This window comes from Calidris pugnax, unplaced genomic scaffold, assembly GCF_001431845.1.
Source record: "Calidris pugnax isolate Ruff unplaced genomic scaffold, ASM143184v1 scaffold24, whole genome shotgun sequence".
NCBI lineage: Eukaryota > Metazoa > Chordata > Aves > Charadriiformes > Scolopacidae > Calidris > Calidris pugnax.
Genome location: NW_015090922.1, coordinates 9,175,893 through 9,192,564, shown reverse-complemented (window position 1 = coordinate 9,192,564; position 16,672 = coordinate 9,175,893). Strand labels below are relative to the sequence as shown.

At 39.4% G+C, this 16,672-nt stretch overlaps 1 protein-coding gene across 6 annotated transcripts in view; it reads right to left on the bottom strand.

The window, feature by feature from the left end:
- The window catches only part of EML4 (echinoderm microtubule associated protein like 4), a 152,005-nt gene that overhangs the window by 7,334 nt on the left and 127,999 nt on the right, over positions 1-16,672 (bottom strand). For all 6 annotated transcript variants that reach the window (XM_014950936.1, XM_014950935.1, XM_014950933.1 and 3 more), the window contains 7 exons: positions 14,813-14,964; positions 14,243-14,368; positions 13,955-14,086; positions 13,259-13,326; positions 6,768-6,856; positions 5,488-5,585; positions 722-809 (listed from right to left, as the gene is read on the bottom strand). In XM_014950936.1, the coding sequence (XP_014806422.1) occupies positions 722-809; positions 5,488-5,585; positions 6,768-6,856; positions 13,259-13,326; positions 13,955-14,086; positions 14,243-14,368; positions 14,813-14,964 (753 nt within the window). The remainder of the gene's footprint in view (positions 1-721; positions 810-5,487; positions 5,586-6,767; positions 6,857-13,258; positions 13,327-13,954; positions 14,087-14,242; positions 14,369-14,812; positions 14,965-16,672) is intronic.

Below are 16,672 nucleotides of genomic sequence, written 5' to 3'. Positions count from 1 at the left end.
TTATCCAGATTTGAAACCTCAGTTGTGACACACAGAAAGAACATGTTAAAGAGACAGATATTTAAGATGATGGCTCTTCTTGCCTGTACAGGAACAGAACCACAATTCTCTTGGATCTTGTTAAAGCCACAGGAAGACAATACAAAAAACAATTTAAAAACCGACTGATATGCACTATGCATGTTGAACTTCTGACATTACCACTATATATTAAATTCATGTTATATCACATATTAAAAAAAGGCAAACACAAAAAACATTACCACCACTAACTCATTAAATTAGTATCATTGCTTTGGCTAGTTTTAAGCACCATCAGCCAAGAGAAAGTTTAAAAAAAGAAACCCCAGGACAGAACAGTGGCACAGACCCACTGATTTTATTCCCCCAAAATAACTGGTACTGTTGACATTAATTAAACTACTGTATATATTATTTTCAATCTACAGAACTTTGGGCTGACATCAAAATGTATTGCCACTTGTTCTGCAAATTCTATGCTGTTAAACTGATTTATGACCTTGTAAAGAAGTAAGCTATATTTGGCATTGCCATTAGGTAATACACAGCTCTGAATAACATCAAGATATAGGGTTACACAAGTTCAAATTGGTTCCTTTGTCAGTAAGCATTTTATACAGTCCTGATCAAACACACTCTTCTAAATATTCTGACAGCTAACGCATACTTCTGTTTCTAGTGTATTTAATTTCATACTTACAGTATAGTATTTCATAGTCTCCTGAGTTTGACATTATATATTTGTTGTCCGGGGACCAGTCAAGGTGTGTAATATAGCTGGAATGTCCCTGGAGAAGAACGCAGTAACACCAACGTGAAACACGTATTTTAATTCAAACACAGGCAGAAGTTGCACCCACAGATGGGACAGCAAAAAAAGCACCTTCCCCACCCACCCCAGGTCTGCCACAACTCGCTCGTGCTCCTTTAACAGCTCCTTACTCCCCAGTGCCAAACAAAGGCAGGCTGGGCATCCTGCCTCTCCCACCCCACGGCGGATTCTTCACTTGTAAACCATGTTGTCCCTCTCAGATTCCAGAGTAATTTACTCCCACAAGGTACATTGCTAAAATAACGATGAACTCAAATTTTACACTTGAATTAAGAAAGTACACACCGCTACTGATTGAGAAAGGCAAGTAACTTGCAGAGATCCCAACAGAAAAGTAACAAATAGGACTCTATTTTATTTCCCTATCCATTCAAAGTGACTCCCATTAAATGCACACACTTTCAATTAACCTTTGCTCATCCTAAAAACTTCAGATACCATGGTAACAACCACCATGTGCTTCTTACACTGCATGCATGTTAGTGCCAGCTTTGAAAGGAGTCTTCCCTGGAGGCACAGGGTCATCTATACACAAATCGAAATACTTTGGCCTGATTACTTAGTTATTGCTATCAAGAGCACACTGAGGGCTAAACACCCATTTGTTTTTAAGGGAGAAGCTAAAAGCAGCTGTTCAGAATAGTCTTCCTGTGCACAAACATTTTGTAGTAATAATAATAATAATAGTACTGCTAGTAATAATAAAGATATAAAAGGCTCCAGAGAAGCTGCAAATTTGTATAAGGCAGGAATAAATTATTTCTATGTAGTGGAAGGGGTAGGAAATTAATAAAAGTGACATCCACGTCACTCATTTCTTCTTCCACCCTTCCATTACTTCTCACTGTTCCCACTTCCCCTTGTAAGGCCATCCATTTTCTCCCTTTCCTAGTCATTCAGCCAGGCAACAAAACGCCACTCTCTTGACTGACAGATGCCAACTCTTCTCCCTCTCTTGGTGGGCATTATGAAGACTCTGTCCCTCGGTCCCCAGCAAGGTCTCTTGGCCCAGCCTGCACCCGTCGTGCCCGGGCCTCGCTGGAGCTCTGCCCTGGCTGCCGTGCCACCCACCACGCCAGCCTCCTCTATAGAGAGCTCCAACAGAGGCTGATGGCTTCCAGAATTACATGTAGGAACACACTCGTGTCTGTCTCCCTGTCCCCAGGTCTTCTGTGCGAGACTGCAAAAACATTCAGAAGAAAAGCTAGCCTTTAAGATTTATTTACTTATGAACCAGTCTCAGCCTCAAGTAGAGGAACTGTGTATTGACATAACTACTCTGCAGTCATGGGTGGGATATACGATATTGACACGCAAACTTGGTATTTAAAAAAAAATAATTTAAAAAATGCACAATTGGCTAGGATTTTTTCTCCCCCTCTTATTTTCCAAGTCTTCAAATTTGCAAGCGAACTCCAACATGGAAAAGAACTGGTCAGTCATTTACTAAATCCTGCCAGACATTTGGCAGCTGTTAAAATTCCTGGGGACGGTGGGGGAGGGAACAAAGCAATTGGCCAGGGGGCTCCATGCTGCAAAATCCCTTCAGAGAAGCGATCGCCAAACGATGAACTGAAACATAACATTGTCATAATCTTTTCAATGGGACGATCCCTTTTTCTATTAAAATCTTTCTTTGGTAGTTGCCCACTGATAAGGCAACATTTTATTCTTTCCTTTTCTGTACCTTTGTATATAATGAATGTAATTGTTCACATTATCACTGGCTAATAAAACTACCTGACTAAATGGAAAGCCTCTCCTTCATTGGCAATGTTTATCTGCTTCAGCCTTGAGTGGTGCAAGGGCTGAAATGGCCACAGCCTATAGAGTGGGCACACTAATTATTGCAGGTTAAGTCCAGTGTGTCACATACTTCAGCACTGCTGCCCGTGTGGGCTTTCATCCCACAGCCCCCTCGGTAAATGCACAGCACTTGCTTCTCCTTTATGAACAGACATTGCCCATGTAAGACAAAGAGAGTGCCAGCTACCTTGGAGCTGCTGACAGCCTGGAAGTTCATAACCCAGCCCATACCTTCACATTGCTGTCTGCATAGCCGGAGCCCTCAGAAAGCAGCTGCACAAGTCGAAACGGTTGTTTCAGCTCATGTGAAATTCTTTCTGTTCCCAACCAACACCATCCCTCGCTGCAGAGACACGCTCACAGCTCAGAGGCTCGCCTCTCCGGCAGCAGCAGAAAGCCTGGTGGTGGCTGAAGGGGGATTTAAATCTAACAGTGGGCATACAGCCCTTATGCAGGAGCTGATGTTGGTTCAGTAGATAAAATCCTTGTGAAAGTATTCAAACAATGTATTTGAGTTGGAGGACAGAACCATAAGTTGACTACCTGGAGAACTGAGTCATACTACTTGGAGGTCACCTGCGAGGCTACTGAATGACAGGAGAACACCAGGAGGACATGGTGCCAGGGTCCAAGGCCCATGCAGGAGAACGTTCCGGGTCCTGAGCGTGCCTGGGTGTCCCCCTGCCCAGCATCCAGCTGGTATGGACCCAGCAGCATGCTGGCAGGCAGCTGGGGGGGAACACGGGGCACCCAAAACCTGACCAAGCAGCCTGAGCTGACACGCTGCTGCCTCTGCACACCCCAGAAGGGTCAGGGAAGCTCAGCCCCGCTACAAACCAGGTTGCTAATTTGGGCTTCTACTCAGACCAAATGGAAAAAAAAAAAAAGGGGGGGGGGGCAACAGAAACTGCTCTGAAGCCTTAACCTTTCTGCCAAGTATTACAATGCTAATTTCTCCTATCCCAATTTCTACAAACCCCCTTCCTGCCAGAGGTACAGACAGGCATAGAGATGCCTGAGAAGAAGCTTCATAGACGAGGGAAAAGGCAAAAAAGGACAGAAGCCCTTTTCAGTGGGGTGGTACATTCTGTATCAGTGCACCTTCACCATACTCAGTACACTGCAAAGTGGCTATTGATTAATATTCCCAGCTATTAGCAGCTTTAGAATGATGACCCAAACAAAAGAAAAAAAAAAAAAAGGGGGGGGGGGGCAACAGAAACTGCTCTGAAGCCTTAACCTTTCTGCCAAGTATTACAATGCTAATTTCTCCTATCCCAATTTCTACAAACCCCCTTCCTGCCAGAGGTACAGACAGGCATAGAGATGCCTGAGAAGAAGCTTCATAGACGAGGGAAAAGGCAAAAAAGGACAGAAGCCCTTTTCAGTGGGGTGGTACATTCTGTATCAGTGCACCTTCACCATACTCAGTACACTGCAAAGTGGCTATTGATTAATATTCCCAGCTATTAGCAGCTTTAGAATGATGACCTCACTTACTGGCACTACTAGCACTATTAAATAAAGTGGTCTTATTTGTAAACTAATTGCATCTCCAAAACACTGTCCTATGATGCAGGGGCAAGGGGGCCCAAGAATCTGGTTTAGATTGCCATGTGGTCTCTTCTGAACATAATACATACAACATACAAAAATAAATGATCTCATACATCTTCAAAGAGATCACAGAGACTCTGAAGTACATAGCAAACTAAATATTACATATGTTAATATTACCCATCTTTGAGTGACCTTATCTTTTATGGTTAAAAAAATAAGTGATGGGGTGAAAATGCTGGACTGAGGTGCAGCCTTCTGTTGCCCTCCTCACCGGCCCCACTGGCCCCCGGTCTAAACTAACAGTTTCCAATGCAAGTCTTGCATCAAAGGTTGTAAAAGAGGAAAAGAAAACAAAAACCAAACTTAGAAATTAAAAATAACCACCCATGCTTATGGGACCACTTATGGTCTCCTTACCTTCCATTTTCAAATTAACAAAGCAGTTTAAGACATTCTTGTGTTTTTGAAAGTAAAGAAATGCAATTGGTGACAAAAATATGAAAAGTGTTTGAGCAGGGGATGCATTCCTTAAAAACCCCAACATTTCACATGTCAAATGTGAACCTATTCTTGTATTATTTGCAAATCCCATTAAGGCTCAGATAAATATTCCCACTAACCTAAATAGATACTTGAACTTTAAGCCAAGGTTGTTAGATAACCAAATGCTTAAGAAAAAAGGAAGTATGTCTTTTTAGCACTGGGATAACCTCACATAAGTGTAAGGACTAATATAAACTCCACTACTTGTGCTAACTTACATTCATTTACCCTGGGCCAGAAATTTATTGTTAAAACATCCTCCAATTCCAAATTTTGTAGTAACAGCTGAAAATAGTGCATAATTTCAAGCTCCAAAACTACATATTCTAAAGAAATTCCACCGTCTAATGTATGTTGGTCCAATGAGTACTTTGCCAATAGGGGGAAAACACCCCCAAACAAGTGTAATATTTTCCCTGAAAGAGTTTCACTATCCAGGTAATGAGGCAATTCTCCATCTTACTGCTCATTTCCCATTTCAAAGAAAAAGTCAATAGTCAGAGAAATTAGTCATATTTGATGCAAAAATGTTCATCTAACACTTAACGGTTGCAGTCCCCATCAGACTGAAGTTAAAAATCCATCAAATGCTGGAAAAAACCCCCATAAAACATATAACCAAAACTAAAACGAGAAAAGCATCAACCTTGAGAGAGTTCCACTGCTTAGTGTACATATAACATCAAAATGCAAGAATCGCTGATTATAGCTGCTCCAAAACTTACAGTGCATTTTCCGTATCTGCTATACTTTCTTCCATTTTCTGTTACTACGTAGAGGTAAATAAAGTTGTCATGGGATCCAACTGCAAGTAAGGTGCCATCTACAAGAGAAAATATTTGACATAAATTAACAGAATGATTGTTTTCCAACTTTTAATGATTTCAGTTTTATCACTAAGACAGTAGTCTCAAATAAGTTGCAGCTTAAGAATTTTTAAGGATACATAACTGTTTACATTATGTTATTTTTCAGTCAGTATCTTTAATTTATCATCGTGGTTTTTGGGCAAGACCTTTCACTTCTTTTTTAAATAAACGTCCCATGAACAGGGTATAAAATCTCAGATTGCACTGGATTTCTGGAAATAGTTGACAGCAGGCAGGCTGGAGTTTTCTGCATCACAGAAAATGCAGTACAGTATTTACTCTATAGTTAGCTTAGCTTTGGACGGGGGGATTCAATATAAATCAGCACTGAATAATTTTTAAAGAAGTGGAGCTTTCAAACACAAGCAGTTCTAACCTGTGTTGTCTCCATTTAAAAAAAAAAAAAAAAAAAGTAAATAGACAAGAGCTGCCCTGAATCACAATCGAACGCCTCTAGTGTCAACAAACAACAGTGCTTTAAATAAATTGCTGTGCTTGGCAGATGTGGCAGCAGCAGAGAAACATTTTGCCCACTGACATGGCACGTTATCCAAAAGCAAACAAGAAACAGATTTATGAGTGTTCTTCCACCCAGTTTTAACACAGAGGAGTCAGCCTCTGATGATCTGTCATGTCACGTCTGAGGAAGAGACTCAATACTGGCTTGGGCTCCGTGTAATCCCACAGCAAATACTTAACAAACAGCTCTGAGTTTCAGACAGACCTGAGCTTAGTTTTATGGTTTACTATTAATAAACTTGAAAATCAACTAAGAATTAGATTGAAATATCACCGAAATACTAAGCTTTTTACAGACCTTTCTGTTAACCTGTCAACTATTTAGTTGAGAACTTTTAATTTTTCTGGGAGCAAAGCTAACATGGATTATAACAGCATGGTTCAACATTAAGGAAAGGCTGGGAAAGGCGACTATGATGTTTGCAGTTACAAAATTCCAAGATTTAGCATACACAAACAAATCTGTACCCAAGTATTCAGTTATATATTAAGGATCTTAAAATTTTTTTTTTTCCCAAGCTCTGCCTTTTCTAGTGACTGGGGAGTATCTTAACACTGTTTAACAGAATAGACATCTCATTTATCAGCAATTATTCTGGACATCCAAGTCTGCCTACCTACTGAGTAGCGCATCACTGAGAGCTGTTCGTTGCCATCAGTGTGTATTGAAACCAGATCCCTCGTTTCTGCATCCAAAACAAACCACCTAGGGAGAGGAGAATTCCAGTAAGTATCACTTCCACTAAACAAAAAAGCAAGCAAAAGAGCAATAATCACTGCCTGCCTTCACCTCCTTATGCTAGCCCCTCAAGCACAAGCACAGTGAACATCTGTTTTTAATGGAATGCTTTTCTGGTTCGCAGAGCAATACAAGTTTCAGTGAAGAATATATAAAAGATTCTAGAACTGGCCCATTTTCCCTGACTCCCTTTAACATTGTAGTAATCACCAAAATGTCTACTGGATGATAAACATGCCACCAGACAGCTAATATGACTGCATCTTATCATTCTGAAGCCGTAAGGCTACAGCTGAATTTTTATCTACTACCTCCCCATTTTGAAGAACAGCTTCAATATAAAACTCGATCTTTCAAATTGTGTGAAGCAAAGTTAAAAAAAACAAACCCTCCCAAAAAAGTACTGGTATGGAGTGGAAAATCTTTCCATACTCATTTTAAACACAAAGTGTATTCTAATTTGGTATTTTCCCCTCAGTCCTTTCCATTTCTATGAATAATTTCATCAAAGTAAGAAGGAATAACCATTTACTGAAATTTGATGGTTCATAACCTCGCAATTTTTTTAATCTCCTGCTTGGATGATTTATAACTAAGATAATTAATTGCATTTTTTATCATTTAACAATAACTTTTAACCTGTATTATTAGTTATGAGGCACGTGTGAAAAGCTCAGAGCAGCTTACAGAAAGTCAGTAGGCAGTCCACCGAGATGTCCACTGACAGCAAGACGGGCACGATCAGCAGAACCCGAGCATTTTGCAATGGTTCTGATGCCCATCTAACTCCTAAATACAGTGAACGTTAGCAAAACAAAGACAATGACAATTTAATAAATATATATATACACAGAGATGTTTATCATGAAAATGTAAGATGTCAGCAGGGCTGAACACAGTCAAGCTGTACCCATTCCTTTGCCCCAAATCCATCTCACAACCATAAGCAAATGCAGCCAGGTTTCCATCCCAAACGAGTGAGGCAATTCCACCCACTGCCTCAGAGTGAACTCAGTGGAACTCTGCTAAAGCTAGGACCACTTGTTCCGTAACAAACTTATATAACCTAAAATAAACTCCAGGAACAACAGCACACATTGCTGCTTTCTATGGATGGAGATGAGATTCCAGCTCACACCGATCCAGTGCCCGGCAGCTAGGTGTCTGGAAAGTGGCCTGGTCCCAATGGCTCAAAACCAGCTTGTGGTTAGGGAACCACATGAAAGAAATTAAATGACACGCACATCAAAAAACCTCAGCCCCACATGCCATGGGCTGCTGAACAATCTGTGTGCAGAACAGATGGAACCAGTGGAAAACAGCAAATATATTTGCATTGGACGGCAGTAGAAACCACGCTCAGAGTTTCTCTGTTGTAATCCTCTGCTAAAAGTGGACTTTTGATTTCGTCCAATCTACACACTGAAGCTTTGAAGGTTCTCTGAACACATTAGGAGTTACTATTCTGCTATTTAGTTCAAACTATGCCAGGCTTTGGCTCTGTCAAATTCTTCACTAAAATGTTACCTGGCTGATAACCCTGACGGGGTGTGGATATTAAAGAAGAAACCAAAACAAAATAAAAATTAAAAAAACCCACAACCACAAAAACCAAACCCCAAATGGGTTTGGCAGGGGGGAAGAGAGAGAATACCTATGCCATTTATGCCACTATAGAAAGATAACAAATCATGCCATCATGAAACAAAACTAGTCTAAAAGTACATCCTGATGGGATGACAACAGAACTGTGAGGAACACTCATGGAGGCATCACTGAGTTGGAGTCATCTGGATTTCAAGCAACAAGAGAAGTTGATCTGAAAGCCAATGTCCCACTGTGTCATTCTTATTTGTCTTTCCTGGAATCCAGCACAGGGTGGAGGCTCCTCACCACTTCAGCCCAGGCGGGCAACACACCTCTTGTGCACAGACAGCAAAACAGGAGATGGGAAGACCTTTCGCTTTACCAGAAAACTTGGGCTCTGTATTGTAAAATCTATTTATCTACCAACACGACACAGCACGATGCCTATTTGTTCATTTTGAGCAGCACAATTGTGGTGTCTGGATATAAAATCTGATTATGAGCACAGTAACAATCAAATCAGCCTCTTCCACAAAGCACATGGGTGCACCCTCTCCATGCCCTCCCAGGGGTGACTGTGCTGCACAGTGCTTCTGCCAGACAGCCAAGGGGAGGGCTGATCCCTCCGTGTCCCAAAATGCACAACCTGGGCAGGGGCAGGGAGGCTGCTGTGGCAGGAACATGCCTCGGTGCTGGCCTCATTAGGCTGGTCCTTTGAGACTGTTACCTGATGCAGGTAACTCTCCAGTTTAAAATGAAAAATACCCAAAGCCTAAACACACAACCCGCCGTCCCTATTCTACTGAAAGCACAGAGGTGGTATTCTGCGGTATCAAACACAAAGCAAAACTTCTGCTGCTCTGAGGATGCACACTAAACTTCATTTGGCACTAGGAGACAGCATTTGTGACACCAGTCCTTCTCCAAACATGTTCTTCATGTTCTTCTGTTTCTTGATGCTTCCACAAGCTGTGATCAGACATGGTCTCTTCCATCTTCCAAGCTCTCCTAACGCTGTGTCAGACACGGCAATTACCAGGAAGAAAGCCTGTCTCCATCAAATGCGTCTCCAGTCTAGTGGCTACAGCAGTTCCCCATCACATGCCCCACAAAGGACCTTCTCACATAGAGTTGGGCTTTGGGAGGGGATCTTCCTTCCAACATGAAGGTACGCAACATGCAAATGGCAACTGACCCTGAAAGAATCCTATCAGGCTGCAAAGTGCAAAGCCTGGCTGCCAAGTGAACTTTTGATCCGTAGATTGGATGAAATAAATGGATGAATGGTATCACAGCTGTAAGACAGTGGCTCCTTTTTTTTTTTCTGATTTTTTTTTCTCCCAATTGTTACTGAAGATAACATGCTTAACTTGTTTGTGAATTCAAATAAACAAGGTAGAACTTTTGCCATTTTCATCTGTTTTTGTCTTCCTATTTCTTCACTTAAAAAAATTATACCAATAACCTGTCTAAAAATATATGTTTTTAGAAACAAAATCCCTTAAACTACTCTCTTTTGGAAAACAAACTCTGACCCATGACAGACATATATTACTGATAATGCACATCTGTGAATGTAGAATTTTTCTGATGAAATCACTAGTGTTCCAAAGTGGTAATGTATTTTTGCACTTGCAGTTCCCACCTTTGTTTAATACTGAATGTTGAACATGCAAGGCATTAATCAGAGTGAACAAACCACAAATCACTTAGGGCCATGAAGATGATGAGAGGGCTGGAGCACCCCTCTTATGAAGACAGGCTGAGAGAGCTGATGTTGTTCAGCCTGGAGAAGAGAAGGCTCTGGGGAGATCTTACAGCAGCCTTCCAATAACTAAAGGGGGGCTACAGGAGAGATGGGGAGGGACTCTTTATGAGGGAGTGTAGCAATAGGGCGAGGGGTGATGGATGTAAATTCACAGAAGGGAGCTTTAGCTGAGGTGTTAGGAAGAAATTCTTTACTGTGAGGGTGGTGAGGCACTGGAACTATTGTCCAGGGAAGCTGTGGATGCCCCATCCCTGGAGGGCTTCACAACCTGGTGTAGTGGGAGGTGTCCCTGCCCATGGCAGGGGGTTGGAACTCGAGGATCTTTAAGGTCCCTTCCAACCCAAACCATTGATTCTATGAACCAACCCATCTTACAAGATTGGTTCCATGGGATATTTAGGCTTCTTCATCTTATTACCACAACAGATCCTGAACTGGTATATATCTCAATAGTTCTACCTGTGGCTCTGGCTTACGCTGGTCTTGTCCTCCAGCCTTCAGTTTTCTTAATAACATTAGTATTTTTGCAAGACTCTCATCAGTCTTTTTTTTTTTTCTGCAATGCACAGCAGCCAAGATATTCTACACCATTAGTCACAAAAAGGTCTACTTCCGTGCAAATAGTACCACTGGCAGCATGGGGAAAGGATCTATATGGTGCCTTGAAAACCCACTTCTCTGGTAGGATTTCTGATTGCCAGCCCTTTTTAGGTTTTGAGCAAACAGCACAAAATGTATTAGTTCTCTCCAAACCAGGCTTAATCCCAGAAAATTGACGATCAGGCACACAGAGGTATTTAAAGAAGTGGTTAACAAAACCTGCAGCAGACCATTTGCAGACAGCCCCAAAAGGGAAGTGATACCAAAATATTCACCATGGGAAGTGGTACGTAAAAAACACGCCAAAGCCATGATGTGTTGGCCTGATAAAAACACAGCACTGAAATAACAGATGAGAATGGAAACAGAGGTAGGAAATTCAGTTTTCTTTTTTCTGTCACAAGTTTAACCATCATCCATTCCCTACCCCTGTCTTACTGACCTCCATACTGGAAGCAGAGCAGCTTCCAGAATGTTCCAGAATGAGAACAGATAGGCACATCCAAGGTTTATTGAACTCTAAATGAATTAGACTCATTTAATATTGGCTTTATGCATTCTGGGCTATGAATCAAGTAAGTTATTAAATAACTTGTTAAGGGCTTGAGACTGTTTTCTCTCTTACGTTAATGGAGATACATCATGCAGCCCTCATTCCCTGGGAAATAACTCCCTTGGACTGGATTATCTGGCGCAGAAAGCACCGCATGATGCTGCTGGTTAGGCAGTAAATTTAAAACTCTTCTGTTTACCTTGATTCACAACTCCATCTATTTCTCATACGCTTGTACACTTACCAGACCTCATATCAATTCAGTTTCATTTGTATATCTCAAACCTATCATTGAATCATGCAACTTCAGAATGCAATGAAATATAGTGGTGAAAATATAACAGCTCAGTTCCAAGAAGAACAGGGTAAAAAGCAAACCAACCAAAAACCAAGGACATAATCATAAATTTATCCAACACAGTATAAACCGGTTGCCTCAAGTAATTACAAAATATGATTAAACTGAAAAGTGCTGAACTGAAAAAGTAATGTTAAAACACTCGGGGGTGGGGGAGAGTCAAAAGCAGGCAAAGACTGAACACTTCAGCTGCCCAATATGCCTTCATTGTGCTTTGATGTGATTTCACAAATGACTCATAACTCTCAAGATACGTAGCCTGACCTTCTTTTCCCTTTTCACTGTTTGAAGTACCTTAGGCCAGTATCTTCTACTCTGCTTAATGAAGGCAGAAACACTTGTTCAGTTTAATACTATCATTAGAAAGAGATGGAAAAATGTAAAGGTACAACATGGAAACCAAATATACAAGAGCTCAGCATGATTTTTCTTAGGAAGGTAAATCAGGTTGTCTACCCTGACGTTATACCTAATGAATTTAGTGCACACTACATTTTCATCTTTAAGAAGGAAACTCCTTTAAAAGTATTTAGCATTTCATTTTTCCAGGATAATTTAAGGGTGTTGCACATGCTCAACTGTTTCTAAAAACCAAACTTTTAATGGTTTTAAGGCATGAGGTTAGGTATAAAAAAAAAATTGTAGGGGGGAATTAGAAAGAATCCAAATTTTCTTACATGCATACGCAATATTTTATCCTCAAGTAGTCAAATATAAGGTATAACTGAAAAATGGAACAAAAATGCTAGCAGATTTAATATCTGCTGCTCTCACCTTTCTAATGCTATGAATATCCTGTTTTTTCTTTTAATTGGCACTTGCTAAAAATCCATTGCATGAGACTCCTTTCTTGGGAGATGATACCAAGACAGACTTTGACTATGAATTAAAACAATTTTTTTCTACCACTGAAAGAAGCTTGAGTTTAAAGATCCAGCTTGTGTTTTGATAGCTTTCAAATACGCAACAATTTTAGGAAGAATGTCAACAGCTTGATAGCACTTCATTGCAGCAACGTGTGATGTTGAACTTTGTCTTACACAAAAACCAAAATCCTAGCCTGTTCACTTGACTCTCCATGTCAATTTAAAAGGTTGCAAGTGTGTTTGATTGGAGAAAGATCACTAATGTACCAGTATTATAAACTAGTATAACATACACAAGCAGTATTAAAATATATGATACTTTGTAAAGCCAATAAAAGTGCTCATCGAAACACCTGAAAAAAATGCTTAAAAAAAAAGTATTTAAAAAATCAAGATTTGGGCTTTCATGAAAGAGAATTTAGAAAAACAAAACAGCCTAGTAACAGTCACATAATCCTTCTGTCTTCACCTAACTCATGTAAGAAAGATCTGCTCCCTTCCCCCAAGCTTTTTAGGCTACTTAATCTCAAGCAAAGAGAATCAAAAGCAAATTGATTCAAAATTTAAGACACATAGTATCAAATTGTCTGCTTTAAACTTTTTTTCAGTCATCACAACTCAGACGAAAGGTGTTTACCTGCCCGAGTGTGTTCCTATCGCGACCACTGCTCCACTGGGATGGAAGTCAGCACAGTGCCCTGGTTCCTGAACGGGGAGACACAGACACATCATTCACCCACTTCCCTACAGTCAAACACCTCTCTTTGTACCAAAGGTACCCTAAAATTTTGTTTGAGGTGAACTGACATAGGTAAAACCAGTGTCAGGTTAGTTAGCAGCATGCTTATAATCCTCATATTTTCTTTTAATGTATTAGTGACAGGCACTACCTGATCTTCTTGAAAGTAAAAAGCCTAAATTTCTGTGTAAAAAGATATTTTTTGTTCAGGTACTTGGACAGAACTAGCCAAAATATGAAATGAACAATGACAGTAAAGAGTCACATCTAAAGTCAATCCTTGCACAACTGTATGAGATCCACTGCAGCTTGTTTGAATAATTGTGAAAAAAGTAAAACTGTAACAAGAACAAAGGACTAAGTTTTCTTCAACTTGGGCTGTCAGAATGGCATTGGACAATCATAACCAGATTATAGTCTATACAATGTCTGATGAGCCTGGTTAAGTCTATCAAAGCTTCCAAATAGCTGTTTTAAAGCCGTAACTACAGGATTTTTGCTTCTCTTGCGATCAGATGGGACAAGGGTGTAGCAGAAAACTAATGCTTTTTCCTGTTTTCCAGCTTTACATTTAATATTAAAGGGTTGACGTACATCTAGCAGCCTGGTCCATTCCAGTGTGTGGTCCACAGAGTTCCACATACAAACTTGCCTATCTTGAGCACATGTTAAAAATAGGTCTTTGAAAGGATGGGATGCCAGTCCCCAGAGTTCATCTGTATGTCCCTGGAAAGAAAACACATATGAACATTATAACTATGAACATATTTAACAATGAATAAAATAAAGACTCTTAAAATAACACACCAGCACGGAAAGCCTTTACATTTTTGGGTTATAGTTTAAAAAAAAAAAAAAAAAAAAGAAAAAAGTTGTGCTTACCTGTACCTCTACTACAAAACCATCGTCAAATGTTCCCCGCAAAACAAAGTTTCGTGAAGTGCCTACTAAAAATTGATCTGCTTTTCCTTCTGCTACTGCTCTGATTGTTCCATACTGGTCAGGAACCTAGGAAAAGAAATATCTGTAAAACCACATCATGCATCTTGATCGGCAGTTTCATTTTTTTTTTTTTTAAGGCCCCAGGTCAAATCCTGGTAACACTCTCTTTCTCTAGAAAGGCAAACTTAAGAAAAAGGCAAGTGATAACTAAAGAAAATCGTCAAAAAAGAGACAAACAAAAGAAACTAAGGAAGGGCTTGGAGAAAAGAAAAACCTTAAATTTTCTGTTCAAGTTAAAGAGATGAGAACTGAAATCTCACAAAACCTCATTTATAGGCTGAAAATTTAAATGCTTTTATAATAAAATATTGTCATCCACTTAAAGAGACAGCAACCAGATGACACTCCATCATCCTAACTACCAATTCTCCAAAGGGTGGGGGCAGTGGCTCTGTTCTGCTAGTCAATACCTTGTTCAAGGCAGTCTCCCTGCCACTCTTGCTTTCTTACCTCAATTTCCCGTTCAGGATTCAAATCATGATCCCACAGGATGATCTTTCGGTCTTTCCCACCTCCAGTTAGCAGCATCCCATTCCTCATTTGACAGAGTGTGAACACACTGCCATCGTGAGCTTTGATTTGTTTGCTTATTTGATAGACTCCTACATGCACAAAAAGAAAATAATACAGAACACTACTCGTTTTTCCACCTGTGGTTTAGAAGAATCTGTACCTTTTGGCAGAAGAATAGAGTAACAGGGTATAATAAATAACTACATTTGGACTGTCAGGCTATTAGTATTGCATTAGTACTGCAAACACAAGGTGGTAGTGTTTTCTTACAGCATAAAAAGATACAACAAAGGACCTGCCTTTCTGAATAGAAACACTTTTCAGATTGATTGTCCTAAAACTTGTGAAGGCAAGAACAACAACTATTTGCAAAATGCTACCTTTTCTCTGCTATCCAAGGGAACACAGTTTTTCCAGATGCAAGAGAAACTGTCCTTTAGAGTCAATAAATATTTAGCAAGTCATTATTAGAAAAGAATTGAAGTTATTTTATTAAAAGAAACTCAAAGACTTTTTGTCTATAGTCTTACGGGAATAAAAAGCTAATTATTTATAGCAAAGTTTCCAGGATGTATGAACCTAATATTTAATGCTGGATTTTGCCTCACTTAGAAATAGTATAACCAGCATTTGGCATCTATCAATATAAAAGGAAAACAGTAGAAAGAATGAAAGAGAGATGAGAAAATTAAACAACAAAGGTAACAATCCTTTTGCATTCTAATTTGGTTTTCATGTCAAAAGAACCACTGTAGGAAAGTATATTTAAAAAAAAAAAAAAAAAAAAAAAGGAAGATTCTGGTACTTTGAGACTTGCGTATTTTCAAACAGCAATCACAGAAAAAGCCTAAAACAACACCCGAATAAATAGCAGCTTAACTTTGCTGACTCTGCCTGTGTCTCAAGTCAGTTCAAGTTAGCATGCTCTCACACCGAAAGAAAGAGTTTGAGATCAAGTCCCGTGACCAATCTAATATGATAAACCAACTAAAATGTCCTGTATTTAGTTAAGCCAATATAAATAAATGTTCTATTTGATATCTTTTAAGATTATACTGGGAAAAGGTTATTTTTACACAAGAACTTCAAAATTAAACATCAAATAATTTGTTAAATTACTTTTCCATTGCAGTTAGCTTGAAGGACAAGAAAAAGATTTACCTACAAAAACAGACTTACTGTTAAAAATTCACTTTTTATATGAATGTTTTCCTGGCATACCAATTTAAACCAGAGTGTTTGAAATAGCTGCCAAGTAAAATAAATTATCCTTGAATTTATAAGTTACCTTAGGGCTCAACTATGCCAGGTCTGCATATGTTGGGTAACAAATAATTTTCCTTTCTTTTTTACAAAAGCTTTGCCCTAAAGAGTAAGTTTAACCCAAGTTTCAAATAATATATAAAATATATAAACTATATTTTGCAGCCAAGACTTGAGCATCTGCTAAAGCAGATACTGTTATTTGCGAAACTAATAGAACTATGCATTATATTTTTCCTTCACATACAAGTCCTATTAACATCAGCTTCAACACTTAATGGTATTCCTGTGAGACTAAGCGTGGTACAGCACAAGCCTTCAGAGACCGAGGCAGCCTGCAGAACCCTCAAACTGATCCTACAGCCTTTTTCATATCTCAGGATGAAAGGAAAGCTGATTAACTGCACATTTTTTAAAATGCAAAACATTTAGATAAAATTGTGCCTGAAATGAATGAAAACTATATCATTAATTATTGAGAAACTCTACATTGCTCTTAAGTCAGAAAATTCATGAGACTTGAAGGAGTTTAGT